Source organism: Lissotriton vulgaris, chromosome 7, assembly GCF_964263255.1.
Source record: "Lissotriton vulgaris chromosome 7, aLisVul1.2, whole genome shotgun sequence".
Lineage (NCBI taxonomy): Eukaryota > Metazoa > Chordata > Amphibia > Caudata > Salamandridae > Lissotriton > Lissotriton vulgaris.
Genome location: NC_141695.1, coordinates 659,276,220 through 659,293,143, shown reverse-complemented (window position 1 = coordinate 659,293,143; position 16,924 = coordinate 659,276,220). Strand labels below are relative to the sequence as shown.

General features: G+C 44.8%; 1 protein-coding gene across 4 annotated transcripts in view; it reads right to left on the bottom strand.

Annotated features, from left to right (window-relative positions):
* The window catches only part of TOM1L1 (target of myb1 like 1 membrane trafficking protein), a 561,560-nt gene that overhangs the window by 250,596 nt on the left and 294,040 nt on the right, over positions 1-16,924 (bottom strand). For all 4 annotated transcript variants that reach the window (XM_086930855.1, XM_086930856.1, XM_086930858.1 and 1 more), the window contains one exon: positions 8,686-8,863. In XM_086930855.1, the coding sequence (XP_086786981.1) occupies positions 8,686-8,863 (178 nt within the window). The remainder of the gene's footprint in view (positions 1-8,685; positions 8,864-16,924) is intronic.

The window sequence follows — 16,924 nt, the reverse complement described above, 5'->3', positions numbered from 1 at the left end:
AGAATTAACTTGTTTATTCTTTTTGTAGATGACGCAACGGAACCACTTTGTGTCTATGCTTTTTAATCTGCTGATATTGGAATTGACTTTAATCGTATTCTTTTGTAGACTGAGGTGCTTTAGGGAATTTATGTTCCTTTTAGTTCCTGTATACTTGTTGAATCTTATCCTGAGAGGATTGTATATGCACTTAATTCTGATTTTATATTAAACTTTTAAAACTTCATCAGTCGTAAGTGGTTCTTCAGAGTTGCAACAGTTTATGGGGTTGATTTAACCTATGCGGGGTTTGTCTTTTACTCAATGACAGAAAATAATCGATCCAAATAGATGAATGAGATAGGTATCTAAGTGATCAGAAAAGATATTAAAATCTCATTCCCCGCAGACTCATGTATTAGTTATTGAAGGCAGTACAATGTCCACATCATTCAATTTGAGAAAGACTTCGAAATAAGCTCAAAACAATATACATTTGGACAAATACATGTATGGTGGTCCTGACGAATGCACATCTGTAGCAAGGAATACAAAAGGAATCATACATATAGATCATGAAAAGTAAATACAGTCCTTTTACTGTAAATTGAGAGGCTAAAATGTATATTCACAAGGTATCCACCCAACGTCAAATTCACAGCAGTCAAATAACAAGTAGTATGGAAACAGATATAAAGAGGAGTAACGTTTGTTTGGAAAAAGGACACCATAGAACATGCATCTGTCTGTGCACCACTAAACAAATGTGTAAAAGATACACAATCAGATGAGACTATAGTTTCTTATCCTCTGCCAAAACATTCTTACTATTTTTCACATAAAAATGAATTGTGAAAATAACTTTTAGTTTGGAGTTCAGAAATTAAGTTAACTATGGGTGGAAATTACAAAACCTATAACGAAACAAAGGGCCTCATTTAGAGTTCGATGGAGCGGAAGCACTGTAGTAAAATAGCAGTGCTCCTGCCCGTCCAAACTCCCACTTTAGAAGTTTATTTTCTCAATATAAAAAGGTATGTTGACCAATCACTTTATAAATGCAAATAAACACCACTGGGTATGGGCTCCCAAGCAGCAAGGCCAAGCCACAGCCTTATGTAATACAAAAATAGAAAGACGCCAATGCTGCCATTAACTATTCACCACATATTTAACATCTCACAGTTGACTGAAACATAAAGTGAGGGGATCTGAATCTCTTGAATAAATCTTTAGTTTTATTTACTTTTTCCTTTCATTTAGATTTTTTGATCATTTTTACACAAATGTTTCAGTTCAAAAAAACATATGACATACAATATATGTAAAACCTTCTAATACATTGAAGCATTCCCCTTCCAACACTCACACATACACTCACTTGTGAATCACAGTCAAACACTCACACACACTCTACATTACACCATTAATATTTACAATTCTTCAAAATCCACTGTTTCATATATACTGCCATAGATCATAATTCACGCCTATTTGTATATTTCACAAAAAACTCATTTATTAGTTGACGTTCTAATGGCATGAAAAACACAAGGTCACGGCATTTGTAAAGCACTCTACTCAAGGCGCTGGGGGAGGGGTAAGTTACTGCTCGAACAGCCAGGTCTTGAGCTGCTTCCTGAAGGAGAGATGGTCTTGGGTTCGCCGAAGGTGGGTGGGGAGGGAGTTCCAAGTCTTGGCTGCCAGGTAGGAGAAGGATCTTCCTCTGGTGGTGGCTCTGCGGATGCGTGGAACGGTGGCGAGTGCGTGGCTGGTCGATCGTAGCTGGCGGGTGGGCGTGTAGAAGGTCATGCGGTCGTTGAGGTACTTGGGGCCCAGGTTGTGGAGAGCCTTGTGTGCATGGGTGAGGAGTCTGAACGTGATTCTCTTGCTGACGGGGAGCCAGTGCAGGTCTCTCAGGTGTCCAGAGATGTGGCTGTGTCAGGGGATGTCGAGGATGAGTCGTGCTGAGGCGTTTTGGATGCGTTGGAGTCTTTTTTGAAGTTTGGCTGTGGTTCCGGCGTAGAGGGTGTTCCCGTAGTCTAGTCGGCTGGTGACGAGTGCCGGGGTGACGGTCTTCCTGGTTTCCGTGGGGATCCATCTGAAGATCTTGTGGAGCATGGTGTTGAAGCACGAGGCTGAGACGGCGTTGACTTGTCTGGTCATTGACAGGGAGGAGTCCAGGATGAAGCCCAGGTTTCGTGTATGGTCCGTTGGTTTGGGAGCGGTGCCCAGGGCCGGGGGCCACCAAGAGTTGTCCCAGGCGGAGGGTGATGATCCCAGGATGAGGACTTCCGTCTTGTCTGAGTTCAGTTTAAGGCGGCTGTTTCTCATCCAGTCGGCGACGTCTTTCATACCTTCGTGTAGGTTGGCTCTGGCGGTGGTGGGGTCGTTGGTGAGGGAGAGGATGAGCTGGGTGACGTCGGCGTAGGAGATGATGTTGAGGTTGTGCTGACGTGCGATGGCAGCAAGGGGGCTCATGTAGACGTTGAAGAGGGTAGGGCTGAGTGATGATCCTTGTGGTATGCCGCAGATGACTTCGGTGGCCTCGGATCTGAACGGAGGGAGGCGGAGTCTCTGGGATCTTCCGGTGAGGAACGAGATGATCCACTCCAGCGCTTTCTCTCGGATTCCGACGTTGCTGAGGCGCTTCACTAGGGTGCGGTGGCAGACAGTGTCAAATGCTGCAGAGAGGTCCAGGAGGATGAGGGCCACTGTTTCCCCGTTGTCGATCAGGGTTCTGATGTCGTCGGTGGATGCGATTAGGGCGGTCTTGGTGCTGTGGTTGGCCTGAAACCCGGACTGCGAGGGGTCGAGGGATCCGTTCGTCTCGAGGAAGGCGGCAAGCTGTTTGTTGACGGTCTTCTCGATGACTTTGGCCGGAAAAGGAAGGAGTGAGATGGGATGGTAGTTCTTGAGGTCGGTGGGGTCCGCCGTCGGTTTCTTCAGGAGGGCGGTCAGCTCGGCGTGCTTCCAGCTCTCCGGGAAGGTGGCGGTGTGGAAGGAGGAGTTGATGGTGTCTCGGAGATGGGGTGCAATGGTGGCGTCGGCTTTGTTGAAGACGTGGTGTGGGCACGGGTCGGTTGGTGATCCGTAGTGGATGGAGTTCATCGTGCGGGTGGTGTCTTCGGTGCTGATCGGGGTCCAGTTGTAGAGGGTGGTGGTGGCGGGCGCTGGTTCGGTGGTGGGGTGCATGGTCTGTGCGTCAAAGCTGTTGTGTATGTTGGCAATCTTGCGGTGGAAGAATGAGGCGAGTGAGTTGCAGAGGTCTTGCGAGGGGGTGATGTTGTTGTTTCCGGCGCTGGGGTTAGATAACTCTTTGACGATGCTGAAGAGTTCCTTGCTGTCGTGGGTGTTGTTGTCCAGTCGTTCTTTGAGTGCTGTCTTCTTGGTGGCGCGGATCAGCTGATGGTGTTTGCAGATGGCGTGCTTGAGAGGGCCCTGTTGTCTGTGGGTTATCTGTGGTGTGGTCGAGTCGCCAGGCTTTCTCGAGAGTGCAGCAGTTCTTCTTGGATTCCTTGAGTTCGTCAGTGAACCAGGGGGTTTTCTTGCTGCCGGGTTTGCTGGGAGGGTTCTTTAGTGGTGCAAGGTCATCGGCGCAGGCGGTCAGCCACTTGGTGAGGTTGCTGGCTGCTTCGTTGGGGTCCGTTGTGCTGGTCGGCGTGTTCTGGCTGAGGGAGGCGGTGAGCTGCTCAGAGGTGATCTTGCTCCAGCTTTGGCGGGGAACCTGTTGCGGGTGGTGGTGGGTCTTAGTTCTTCTGAAGCTGAAGTGGACGCAGCTGTGGTCGGTCCAGTGGAGTCCGGTGGCGTGGCTGAAGGAGATGTGCTTGCTGGATGAGAAGACGGGGTCAAGCGTGTGGCGGGCGTAGTGGGTGGGGGTGTTCACCAGTTGCTTGAGTCCGAGGTTGGCGAGGTTGTCCAGCAGGGCGGTGGTATTTCTGTCGTTGTTGTTCTCCAGGTGAAAGTTGAGGTCCCTTAGGATGATGTAGTCGGCGGAGGGCAGGGCGTGCGGGCTGATGAAGTCTGTGATGTATTTGCTGAATTGTGTGCGTGGTCCAGGTGGTCTGTAGATGAGGGTGCCGCGGAGGGTGGTCTTGGGGTCAGTGTGTATCTGGAAGTGCAGGTGTTCGGCGGCGGTGAAGGTTTCGTCAGAGTTAGTCGGGATGCGGATGGTGTTCTTGTGTACGATGGCGATGCTTCCTCCCGTCTGGTTGACGCGGTCCTTCCGGGTGATCTTGTATCTGTCCGGGATGGCTACTGCGATTTTGGGCGCTGAGGAGGCGTTCATCCAGGTTTCGGTGAATCACGTTAAGAACCCCAGCAATAGCTTTAAAAGCCTCCAGACCCTCCCCATTCCAGCAAAACTATCAAGACCGATATTAATTTCACTAAGACAAAGTGCAAACAGTGCCGCTTGCAGGTGTTGGGGGTATATCTGAGACCATTTCAGCCATCTCCCCTCACAACAGTGGAGAGCCTCCTCGAAGCTCCCATATGCTATAACCGGGGGAGCTTGGCTACATCCAAAGTTATAGATAAGGGGTTGTGATCACTAAAAGGACTAAAAGTGATGTTAAAATGGGTAATGAACCAATATAGTGATGCAGAAACAAAAATAAAAACAATAAACGACCTACAGCCCCTTCCTTTAAAAGTTAGAGAAATTTTAGGATCCTGGAAATTCACAAATTTCTCCATAGTAAAGACCAGATTCTGACAATCCGGGAACTCATTGAGCTCCTGGCCTTTCCGTGAATTTTCAAAATGTAGCCCTTCTCTCAGCAGACAAGTACAATTTGATTCCTCACCATGCTGAGGGGTGTTACACAGGTGACACCTGAAATCACTGTTGGAACTTTCCCATCAACCTTGGCTGAAATGGACCACAAAAGGTGGTCCAATTGTGAACACTTTCAACCCCCCGTCTCAGAACTACCACATTTACTATTATAGAAATTGACTAAAACCACTGATAGGGAGACAGTATTTACATGGAGTCCCTGCATTGCATGTACATGCCACTGAAGATCCAAAGTGCAACCACTCAATTCCACTTCAACATATGAAAAACATCCTCCCTTTGGCCTACAGGCCCTTGAGGATATAGCTGGTTCAAAATAAGTCGCATATTCCTCAACATAGAAACTATTTACCAGATCTCAGGTTTCTTGGAGACAAATGATATGGAAAGATGTAAAAAACTGTACCCACCTAGATCAGAAAACTTGATGGAGAGACCCGCTATATTCCAGGACAACAGTGTATAACCTTTTAAAGACTGAGAGGGGACTGCTACAGGGAACCGGGGCAAGGATACCTTGGGGCGATGAATAGGATCTCATACCTCCAGTCAGTCACATAACTCCAACCCAGTCAATGATAGAAATCTATTAGAGACAGACACAGGAGGTAATGACCTTGATTCAAGGTGTTCACTAGTTAGGCGGGGCCCCCTGTGAATATGCCAAAAATCTGATGAACCAATAGTCCGGCTTGCTGTATAGAAATATTCCAGTATAAGGGCGACTATCCAGAAATATTCCCACTATCGGCCGGGGGGCAGCCTCAAGAAGTTTACCCGTTTGCCAAGGATTGTGGAAGTTAATCACCACACAATCTTCCCCCACGGTTTCCTCTCCTTACCTACCTAGCTTACTCTATATGCCATTGTGATGGAGTCTGCTACCCCCTACTGCCGGGCAGATGTACGCTAAACCAGTGCACCACCCTATTCTTGAGTTCTTGATATAATTCACCCCTGGGGGTGGAGCAGGGGGAGGAATTCCCTGAAACAACTACATAGGGGGTTGCTTCTGGGGGCAGATTAAGAACTACCCTTCACGTAATGGAATGCCCAGAGGCTGACCACCCCATCAGTAACCAGAAGCTGGGGGTAAGAAGTGGCACACAGACACTCCACCCCCTTACCTGGCTTAAAAGCAGCCAGGACAGGATCTGTGGCTGGGACAACATGATTTAACACAGAGTCCCTCCCATGGCAAGAAGGCTCAAGTGGGCCCTGCTCCCAACTAGCCCAACACCGCACCCTCCCCTTTTCATCATGGCAAATATCTCTGCGAACTTCTCTTCAGTATGAGAAAGTCTCACCAAAATTGGATCCAATTTGTTATTTAACATTAATTACAAATCTTTAAGCAATACATTTCCAATGGACAAACCCCCTTCATCGTCTGTTAAAATAGTAGTAGAACAACCACCCACCTTGGGCTCAGCAAGAAGCTGGGCAGTTTTCCTATTCCTCTTGTGCTTTGGGCTGACAACCAGTGTGGGAAGAGTTATGGTGTTACTTTCACGATTCCCATGGGTGACCCCCCCCAGAGCTCCCTCCAGCCCACCCAGATGATCTAAATCAAAAGGAGGCCCCTCCAAACCAGAACTTGCCAATGACCCATTGGGGAGTATGCCTGTCCCTGTCCAAAGAGAGTCTCCTTTTGACCAGCTCTATTTCCATGGCTACCGCCCCCACTGCCTGGTGGAGAAAGCCTTCTATGGCATTGACACAAGGGGCTGCTGATGGGGACGGAGTTTTAATAGAAAGACCTTTTTTCTCCCCAGATTTACCACACCTTTTAACACCATTAGCCCTTTTGCCAGGTTAACCCCCACTCAGAATTTCCGGGTCAAAGTCACCAAGAAGGTGGCCAATTGGCTAAGTTTAATGAGCCAGTCAAGAAGAGCAAGAAAGAGAAACGGTACATTGTCCTGGACATGGAAATATGGCTATATAATTGTCCACTGCTCCACAGTACCGAACAATAGGACCAAAGGGGGTGTTCCCACCCCACCTCCTCCTGTGCTGACGGATGCATACTGTCCCACTCTTAGCCCGGTATTGGCTGCTGGTGACCAGGCTCAAATAATCATGCGCCTCCATGGATTTTGGCAGGTTCCTGCCACAGAGGTAACTGGGGCTTGTGGTCTGTCCCCGGTTTCAGTCTCTTCCCCGCGCTGCGGGAGCCCAGGCCGACTTGATCGTGGACATTGGAGGCTTCCTGCTGTAGAGGTATCTTGGGCTTGTGGTCTGCCCTCTGTTGCAGTCTTGGTCTTCAAGTTATAGGGTGCTGGACAGATAAAAGCCAGGGATATTACATTTCTCCAAATAAATAAGGGGGGCCTGGTCTCTTACTGGCAATGAGGGGCAAAGATGGCCAACTCTGAGATCAGTCTGAGCCAAGGCATGCACCTGTGCACATCCCACGCTGTGGATGCTTATGTGCGGATCAGTACATGCTGACCCCTCCTCTTGCCATGGGGCTGCTGGAGGAAAAAGACCCACCCCAGCAGTAATGCCAGAAATGAAGGATAATCAGTACGGGCAGGGAAAAGGATTGTTGGTCTGAACTGTGCTGTAGGATGCTTGAGTACTTATTAGCATGTGCTGGCCCCTTCTTTTGCCACAGGACTGCTGGGGGACGAAGTCTCACCCCAGCAGTAAGACCAGAGAGAGAGAGAGCGAGAGAGAACTCCGTTTATTTAGACCATAGTCTTTAAACTCCAAGATCTTATAAAATATAGAAACTGTACAATACCAGTCAATAACAATAAAATACACAATAACATTTAAAATCGCAGTTACTTTCCGGACAGCTCTGCTTAAATACGTCTGTAGTAAATCTGTAACTACCATCACCCCTTACAACCTCAATATTTCCAATTTTATAAAATCGGTTAAAAAGTTAAAACTCTCATGAAACTTAATAAAACAAGAATTACAAATCTCCTAAGATTAAAAAGTTCTTTACATACATCATTATTCCTTAACAGCAATAAATTAAAACCATTTAGACTAAAATTATATCGTTCTTAAGCCTTTATCTACTAAATGAATTACAGTTCTTGCTTAAGTTTTTACCCAGCAAAACGATTTACACCTCTCATATAATTTCCTAGTGCAATTGCGATATCCAGATTTTCCATTTCTATCAGTAATGCAATGGCTTCAGCTTGTGACCTTATTCCATATTTTATAAATAGTGCCCGTAAAAACAGTGTTATTGAGCGGTGCCTGATCCCGATTGAGGGGCAGTCGACCCGGTGTGTTGCAGCAGCCGGTGGTGAAGAACTCACCTGCCTAGCCGTTACTTCCAGAACTTTCCCCCACCCCCTTCAGCACACACGTTAGTAAAATATCTTGTAAAATTGACGATATAAAGAGTCCTCCCGCAAGCTTTTACTCTGCTGTACAGTTCATCGGGGTCACAAGCACACTTATCGATGGGGTTGAGGAAGACGGTAATCAAAGGCAGGTCACACTTAACTGCTGCCTGGGTCCACACTTTTAAAAAGTCTACATGTTTGGTTTGAAGTCTATTTACATCCGACGTGCTTTGCTGTTTTTCACCACATCGATTACATCCCATTCGTAAGACTTAACTGCAGCTGTATTTTAACTAAAGTAGCCATATCCAAATGCAAAAGCACCAAGGATTTCTTTACGGATTGATATCGTTAAGTATCATTTCTCAATCCATGATATAGAGCAGCAGACATTTAACAACTCATAGGCAATAAAACTGATCTATGTTCACAAATGCTTCATGCATACCTAGATATGTATGAAGTGACAGAATTGTGATAGTGAGCACTGTATATAAACTATGATGTTAAAATTGTTATTATTATTTTAGTATTGTTAAATATTCCACAACATTTCACAAAACAGCATATACTGCTTGGAATACTCACTGGAATAATGATGAGATTGGAATGGGTCCGTAGAAGGTTCAAAACCCATTGAAAGAATGTCCATGTTAGTGGCTGGAAGAGAGGTTTTGATTTCTTGAGTCTGAATATCAGGAGCTTGTGATCTAGAATTCAGATCAATTAAGTCACTCTTTGGGGCTGATGGTTTGTTTGTTTCTATCTGAAATATAGACAACACAGGAGCCTTAACAACACCTCAATCATACCTTGTAAACACTAATAGCACTGAACAAGCAGAAATGTGGTGAAAATAGTCTGTGTCCATGAGCATGTTGATGCAAACCTGGATCAGGTGATAGAACGCCACAAAACATTTCAATTTGCACATCTCCCTGTTTACTGCATTGCTAGGCACAGAAATTAGTTTTACCCTGCTTAACTGATATTGTGTTTCATTGTCTTAAAAATCCCATTTTACATTGTAGTGTAGTGCTAACTTAAAACCACAAAGACAAAATGGATTGTGACAGTGTGAGAAGCTGGCCTGGTATATGATGTCCACTAATGTAAGTGGGCACCTTGCACCAGTCCAGACAACCCTTATGGTGATTTAGGAGGTCTCAGACAACCTTAGAAAGCTATCCAAGTGGTAGCTGTGGAGAGCATCCTTCAGGCTTAGTCTTGAGTGTAAAGCTGCTTGTTTTACTAGAATGTAATCTTATAGTATAGATTAAATTAAAAGGAACCACACAAAGTTTGTATAAAAATATGTATTTATTATATAACACTTTCTAGTATGTTACAGTATCTCCTACACACTGAGATAGACACAAAACACACAATACTTTAGCAAAGAAATCACGGTAAATAGCACTAATATGCAGTGGGCCCTGGGGGAAGATCAAACCCTATACTAAAAAAGTGGTACAAGAACCACGACTCAAGTCAGGACAATGTTGAGAGGGCGTAGAATTGCTGGGGGCCCACAGAACCACCCAAGGTAAGTAGATAGGGACCACATGGAGAGCGTGTGTAGTGTGTGAACACGACCACGTGCTCCGTACAAGTCTATGTGCAAGTGGCGGTTGGAAATTTAAAGATTAGGTACCTTTCCCAGTGGACCCGGATGAAACCCTGTGGAAGGTTAGAGAGCCACCCAACCTGTGGATACCATGGTACCCAAGTTAGCTTTCCCAGGGGAGCCCGGTGCATAGGTGTAAACTGGTGTCAGAAACCGCTGTCGAACCCAATGGAGGACTTCAGGAAAGTGCTGCTGCTGGAAGAGGAGAAAGTGTCCGGAGGAATCCAAAAGTATGTTCTTGAAGAGGAGTACCTAAAAGCAGAGGGGACAGTGTCTATGTCACTGAGGAGTGACCAGGAGACTTGGAAGTCAGATCCCCTCCGATGTTGGGTGCTTCAGGAAGGATGACAGTGACCTTGACTCTGTAGCTGCGTGGACCAAGTGATGCTGAGGATGACCAGGACCCAGAAACGAGCTGTCCCACAAAGGATGTTGAGTGCTGATCGGTCGGTGTCTGGTGGGAGCACCAACAAGCCCTGGCAAATGCAACCCACACAGGAAATCAAGAAGGTGCATGGTTGGGACCAGCAAGATCCAGGGGACTCACCACAAGCAGGGGAGTCAGAGCAGGCCCGAGCAATCAGGGGAGCCAAAGGAAAACAAAGGTGACCCTCAAATGGACCCACAGGCCAGAGGCCCTGGAGTCGCAAGAGGACCTCAAGCAGCACACCCGAAAGATGCAGGCCACGATGCACACAATGCGGTGTAGCCAAAGATTCTGGTCAGTGGAGGGGTACGAGGTTGGGGCTATCTGGAGCCCGAAGAATTCCTGCAAAGATGTCATCAAGCCTTTACAACTGTAAAGGGACAAGGTACCCAGGGGTTCAGTTATTACAACCCCCACAAGGTCTACTGGCTTCAAACTTTGATAAGAGGGTAGAACAGATCCCAATGGCTGAGGAAAAGCACCATCTGTGTTGCAGAGCCCAAGGTGTCCAGAGGAGCTTGGGATCTGTAGACTGGTCATCTTCATTGTGGTGCCTGAAGATGCAGGGGAGTGACTTTTTCAATCCAAGGGAGATTACTTTGGTTGTTCATGATGCTTCACAGGCCTTGGATGGTTACTGAATGATACACAGGCACAGACGATGCACCAGACTGCAAGGAAGACGAAGTCAGGCCCAAATGAAGTCCAGCGAAACCCAGAGTGCCCAGACGGTAGAAGTGCAGAGGTTTCAGTTCTGAATCTTTTCCCAAGATGACTATTCAGAGGACCCTCCCAGGGGAGGGTCTGGACAGCGAGGAGGTTACTCCTATGTCCTTTGTCCAGTTTTGCACCAGAGGTGGAGCCAACGGCTCCCTGTACTGGTTTGAGCTGGACTATGCACAGGGACACCAAATGTGCCCCTCGTGTAAACTTTCATGCACTTGCAAGCACACTCGCCCAGCCCTAATACACTAAATTCTGTCTGGGAGGTGGTCACACCTCCCTGTGACAGAATTCCTATTGTTCTGTCTTCCCCTGTTCAAGCTTGGCTCAGCAGCTGGAGGGCCTAACAGAGGGCTGTCCCGGTGCTTGGAATCATATCCCCCACACTGATTACGGTGTGGGGGTATGATTCCAACATGTCTGATATCAAACATGATCCAATTTGTTGCAACCGTTTTCGAGATGGTCATCGCATGATTAAGTGATGCTCCTCCATATAGTATATTGCTGCTTCACTGACAACCCAGGAGAATGGACTGCGAAGGCTGCACGGGTCTCCTGCTCATGCAGGGGCACCCTCTCATTTAGAACCAAGAACCCTGCCCTAAGGATTGTAAAGGCCTGATATAGGGGTGACTTATAGGTTGTAAGTTCAGTGGCACTTAGATAAAGTAAAAATTCAAACAATGTTTGCACACTCCAGGTCAAGGAACATTAAGGAAATCCTGAAAGGTGGCAGGCAGGAAAGTGTAGATCTAGGTCAGAAAGGCATGATGAAGTGCCAAAACTGTGGCCATTGTGGCAACGTTCTGATAGGCAATACATTTGCTCACCCCCAAACAGGTAAAAAGATAACCTTGAGACATACATCAGACTGCAATTCGAGTGTTCTAATATATGCAATAAAGTGTCCATGTGGACTTGTTTATGTCGGACGCACCACAAGGAAGGTGAAGGTTCGGATGACCGAACATAAGAGTATGATACGAACAAAAAATATGAAATCATGTTTGGCTGTACATTGGCATGAGAGGGGTCACACGATACCTCAATTAAAATTTACTGTGTTAGAGAGACTGGTGGAAAAACCACATGTTGACACAATTAAACTGTTAGCACAAAGAGAGACGTACTGGATAAAGTCCCTTAGGACGCTAACCCCCTATGGACTTAATGATAAGATTGAAATGATTTGTTTTCTGTAAATTTGTGCTGTAATATATATGCTGGCCATTTGCACTTTTAATGTTATTTGTTTACATTACAATCATGTGTCATTTACATTTATGCTCAATAAATCTCACCAAAATACTAGACTACACACACAATAGCCACTTTTTATTTTTGAATCTAGAGTGAATATAGTTTCAGTTTTTAGATTTAAGGAAGAGAAGTTTCTGTTCATATTTTGCCGAGTAAAGTAAAAATAACCGCCATTTTGGAAGAGGATGAGTAAGCCGTTAGTCCGTTTTCTATGTTTTGAGCACTATGACGTCAGACGCCATTTATCGACGTCTTGAGCACGGTCCCGATCTAACAGTGAGAGCCACACAAGAGAACCCGAGAGCTACGCGGTGCATTTGAAGTTAGAGGTGAGACATAACCCACATAGAGTAAGAAGAACGCTACATTTATAATCGATTTAAATACTAAGGAGCCTTCCTGTTACTATATTACAGAGTAAAGATACGAGCCTATTTGAACAGCGTTGTAAGGATTAAACATGGGGTCTAGAAGACCGAGTAAGTATCGGTTTGTTTGTAAAGTACTAATCAGGCATTAAGGAAGGGAGCCAGTATATTAAGATTTTCGCCGTTGTTTTTTAGAAAAGGATAGCACGGAATTTGATTTCTGTTGGCTCTATTGTTGTGAGTGAAGGTAAGAGTCCATAACAGTGGCACTTTTTGAATTTTGGATTACTTGGCTGCACACATGGTTTTTTACGTTGTGAACACTTGCATGTAGAGAGTAGGAGGTGGTGGTGGAATTTGGCTGTACACCATGTTTTGGTCTATAAGGTGGCAGGTGAACTTTTTTGAGCATGATTTTTATCACACATGTGATGTATCTAACACTCTATGAGATCTTCTGGTTTCTGTTCAAGACTGTTTCTTAATATAATGTAGTGTATGAAATTGTAAATATTACATTCCTTTTGACACACATGTGATAGATTTTTATGTTACTGGTAGCGCATTCCCCTGACGAAGGTGCATACCGAAATGCATTGGGACATGGCTTTATATGTTGAATGATGAAGAGATGTTTGAGGAATTCAAACTATCATTGATGAAAAAAGAAGAATAAAACTACTTTGAAGAAAGGAAACACAAAGCACTGTTTGATGAGAATTTATTTTGTGTATTTATGTTCTTAGTCTGATCTATATGACTGTGGATACAGTTTGTGAACATTCTAGTTTAACTTTTTTGATGAACTACAAGGGTGATACATTTACCGTGTCTTAAATGGATTAAAGACATGCATAAAGAATAAGAAAAAACAAATCACGTAATTGTGAATGAGTGGATAGTGCTCCCCATATCACAGGTTTCTGTGATTTTTTGCACTTAGATATAGTAAACCATAGCTTTATTAAGTGATACATGCACCAACTTACACAGGCTACAATGGCAGACCTGAGGTTCCATTTTCAATGGTCTCATGGGTAGCACAATGCATACTTCAGCCGATGGGAGACCTCTGGGTTACCTATGCCCTAGGTACATGGGTACCATATACTAGGGACTGACTACGGTACCCCAGTATCCAAACTGGGATGTACCTAGGTACTAAACACAACCGTTTAGGGAGAAAGCAGACAGACTGGGGTCCTGAGTACGAGGATCCCAGGCAGACTAATTAAAAACAGCATGACATCAAGCAAAAAGTGGGGGTAACCATAAGAAGCAGATCCTACTTTCCTACAAACAGTATGGAGTAAGCACTAAGGGTTTTAGTATTGGATTTTGTATTTACAGAGCACATATTGCTGCTTGGACTCTGTGTTCAAACATGATGCACTAATCTTCTGGAATATAGCTTGCTTCTGCCCCTCTGTGATTTCTTTGGCAAATTTTCTAAAATAATGAAACCACCTTGAAGTTAGGATCTTTTTTTAAATGTTTGTACGAGTCCCATGCTAAAAATGTGGACAACTCTTGCACGTGAAGTGTCAGAAAGACTAGTTTTACACTATTAGAATAAACTGGGAAGGCTGAATAATAACACAGAAGAATAAGACTACTTTCTGTAGTTGAGACAAAGTCTGAAATCCGGGAAAATCCCTGCAGGGGCTTCTGGTTCGGGCAAGAGTAGGTCCTCAAATGGACCCGTTCCAGCTTATAACTCAATTCAGCAAAGAAGTCATTCCTTATGGCACCACAGTTATCTTGGAATATTGATCACAGACTCTCGACTATGTTTCCTTGGTCCCTAACTCAGGAACATGCTCACAATCTAACTTTTGGAGAACAATAACACAGAATTGGATTCATATGAACACTCTAAACATTTACAGTATGCTGAGACATACGATTTTACAATAAATCCTTTTTCTACAAACATCTTTGTCCCAATGGGCCAATTCATGAGCAGGACCAGAGAGTGTAGCGCCGAAGTGCTCACAATCAATCTGGGTGGTGGGTGACCTAGAAATGGGTTGGTTGCTTATCTATTTAGAATACACACAGATTTAACAATATTGAGCCTCAAAATGACACTCTAAAAACAAGGAAGTAGGGGACAAACAACTCGATGTGCCTGTGCACCCAAATAATGAATACATCAAAATGAAGGGTCACTGTTCCTAAGAAAAGACAGAGGGGGCAGTTTTAGAGAGACAAGAGTGGAAGTCAGAGTGAATTTTACTTGGTGCCCTTTCACATTGCAAGGGATGTCATCCTTCATCATAGTGCAGTGCTCCTCCTTGATCCAGCGCTGTGATGCCCTATGGGTACCTCGAGGGGACGCTTTAGCAGAGATCTTTTTGTTTTCATGCCATATGATGAGTGCGAGGTAGTGCTCCTGGAATTATGAGTGAATTAAAAAATGGCTACAGGGTTTCTATGTTACTCAGATTTAATTACAGAAATCCCTCATTCACAGTTAAAAAACAAAAAAGGCTGTGGCTTCTAGAGGGTTGTAAAGGCCCTAAGTATCTATGAAATGCTATACAAATCTGTAAGTGAGATAGACTAGGTAAACATGTTTTGCGCTTTTAATGGTCTCAGGAGGAGATCCATAGCACTTCTTCAGGACAAAAAAAAGTTTAGACAAAGTGTTTATTTATTGGAGATGGCCTCCTCAAATGAAGTAGTGCCACCAGTGGGACTCTGGCGGTGGTCCAATCTAAAACGACAAGAGGGGAAGAGGGTACATACAGACAGTACACAAAATATAATTAGTCATGTCTATGGTGTATAAATCTTAATACACCAGATGGCCTCGGATGGGTGCACCATATTTATATCTCTGGCCTCAAGCTTGTAGACCAGACACAGTCTCGGAGATGGCTGAGCAAGTGAAGCCATAGTTTAAAACAGTGTGAGGCATTCAAAATTCATAAAACAGGTATGGGGTGAGAGAGACCACCCCAACACATTACCACAATTAGTTGTTGGATAAGTATATTGGGGTGATTAGTATACATCAACTGTGTTTAATACCAGTGTATTTATAGAGAAATATCAAGAAAAGTATCCAAAGTAGCATACAGTATTAAAAATTAAAGCAGGCTCTGAAAGATTTAAAGTCAAGCTTTATCGGTATATTCCCAATAATTGCAAACCCTTAGTTAAAAGGTGATTTGTGCCATGAGGGAAGGGGTAAGAGAGAAGGAAATTGAGATACCTCTTACCTATGGGACATGAGAATAGTCTCCAGGAGTCATACAAGAGGGTGCATTCCATAATGATCTTTATTAGAAACTAGCACAGTTACCAGTCTGCCCAACTTGAAGCATAAAGAGTTCACATTGTGAAAGCCAAAAAGGTACCCATGGTTGTGGGGGAAGTCACAAGTTGCCGCACCTACCAGACCTCTTGTGTGCTCGTAGATGTAAGCGGGCGGAATTCCCTGAGGTATTGTAGTGCTCAGCTTCAAGAAATGTTTTCCGGAGTCACCAGAAGCGGGGCTGCGGCCGTGCTTTGTGCGCCCGCCATCTTGGAACAGTGAACGGCTGTCGATAATGGCAAGCCTGTGTGTGTTGTCGTCGGCCGCTATCTTGAAACAGTGATTGGCTGCAGAGACATGCAAGCATGTGTGTGTAGGTATGCTCAATACAAAGCCTATGAGGGTTTGCAAATAAAGATGTACACAGCTAAAGGGGTTTATAAATGAAGTTGATCAGGACAAATGGTGGATAGCTGTCGATTTTAGTAAGTCTATGTGTGTTTGTATACTTAGTATTCAGCATATGTCGGAGGGGCTGATATATGGCATCAAGTTGGTAGCAGATTACTTGGGGACAAATAAATAGGATATATGGCCTGTTAAATTCCATATATTCCATATAGGTACCATAATATAGGCCTCTGTAATTTCATTACTCTTCACCTATATTCTTCCCTACATTACACTTGTCAGTTTACAGGGACTGACCTTTTACCTAGATACGACACTGCATTCAGAAGGAGGGTTTCCCTAGTTCGAAATCATATACATTTTGCATGAGGATTCTTGGAAGCACAGCAGGACTATCATCTCCAGTATGATATCTATGTATACAGTTCATGCCCAACGTCATCCTTAGACCGACACAGAAATACAGCAAGGTAGGACCCCTGAGGAGACCTATGGGTATATATGGGTATATAACGGCTACGGCGCTCGCCTTCGGACCAGGGGAACTGGGTTCGAGTCTCTGTAATGTTGCTAAAACCTCTTGTGATTCTGGGCAAATCACTTAATCTCCTCGTGCCTAACAAAAAAATGAATGTGTGTCCTCATGTAACGTAACTGGTGCTATGTAAAGCACTCTGATACCTGGTTCGGTTCGGGTCAAGTTCGCGCTATATAAAACTCTACAAAAACAAAAAATAGTTAGAGGT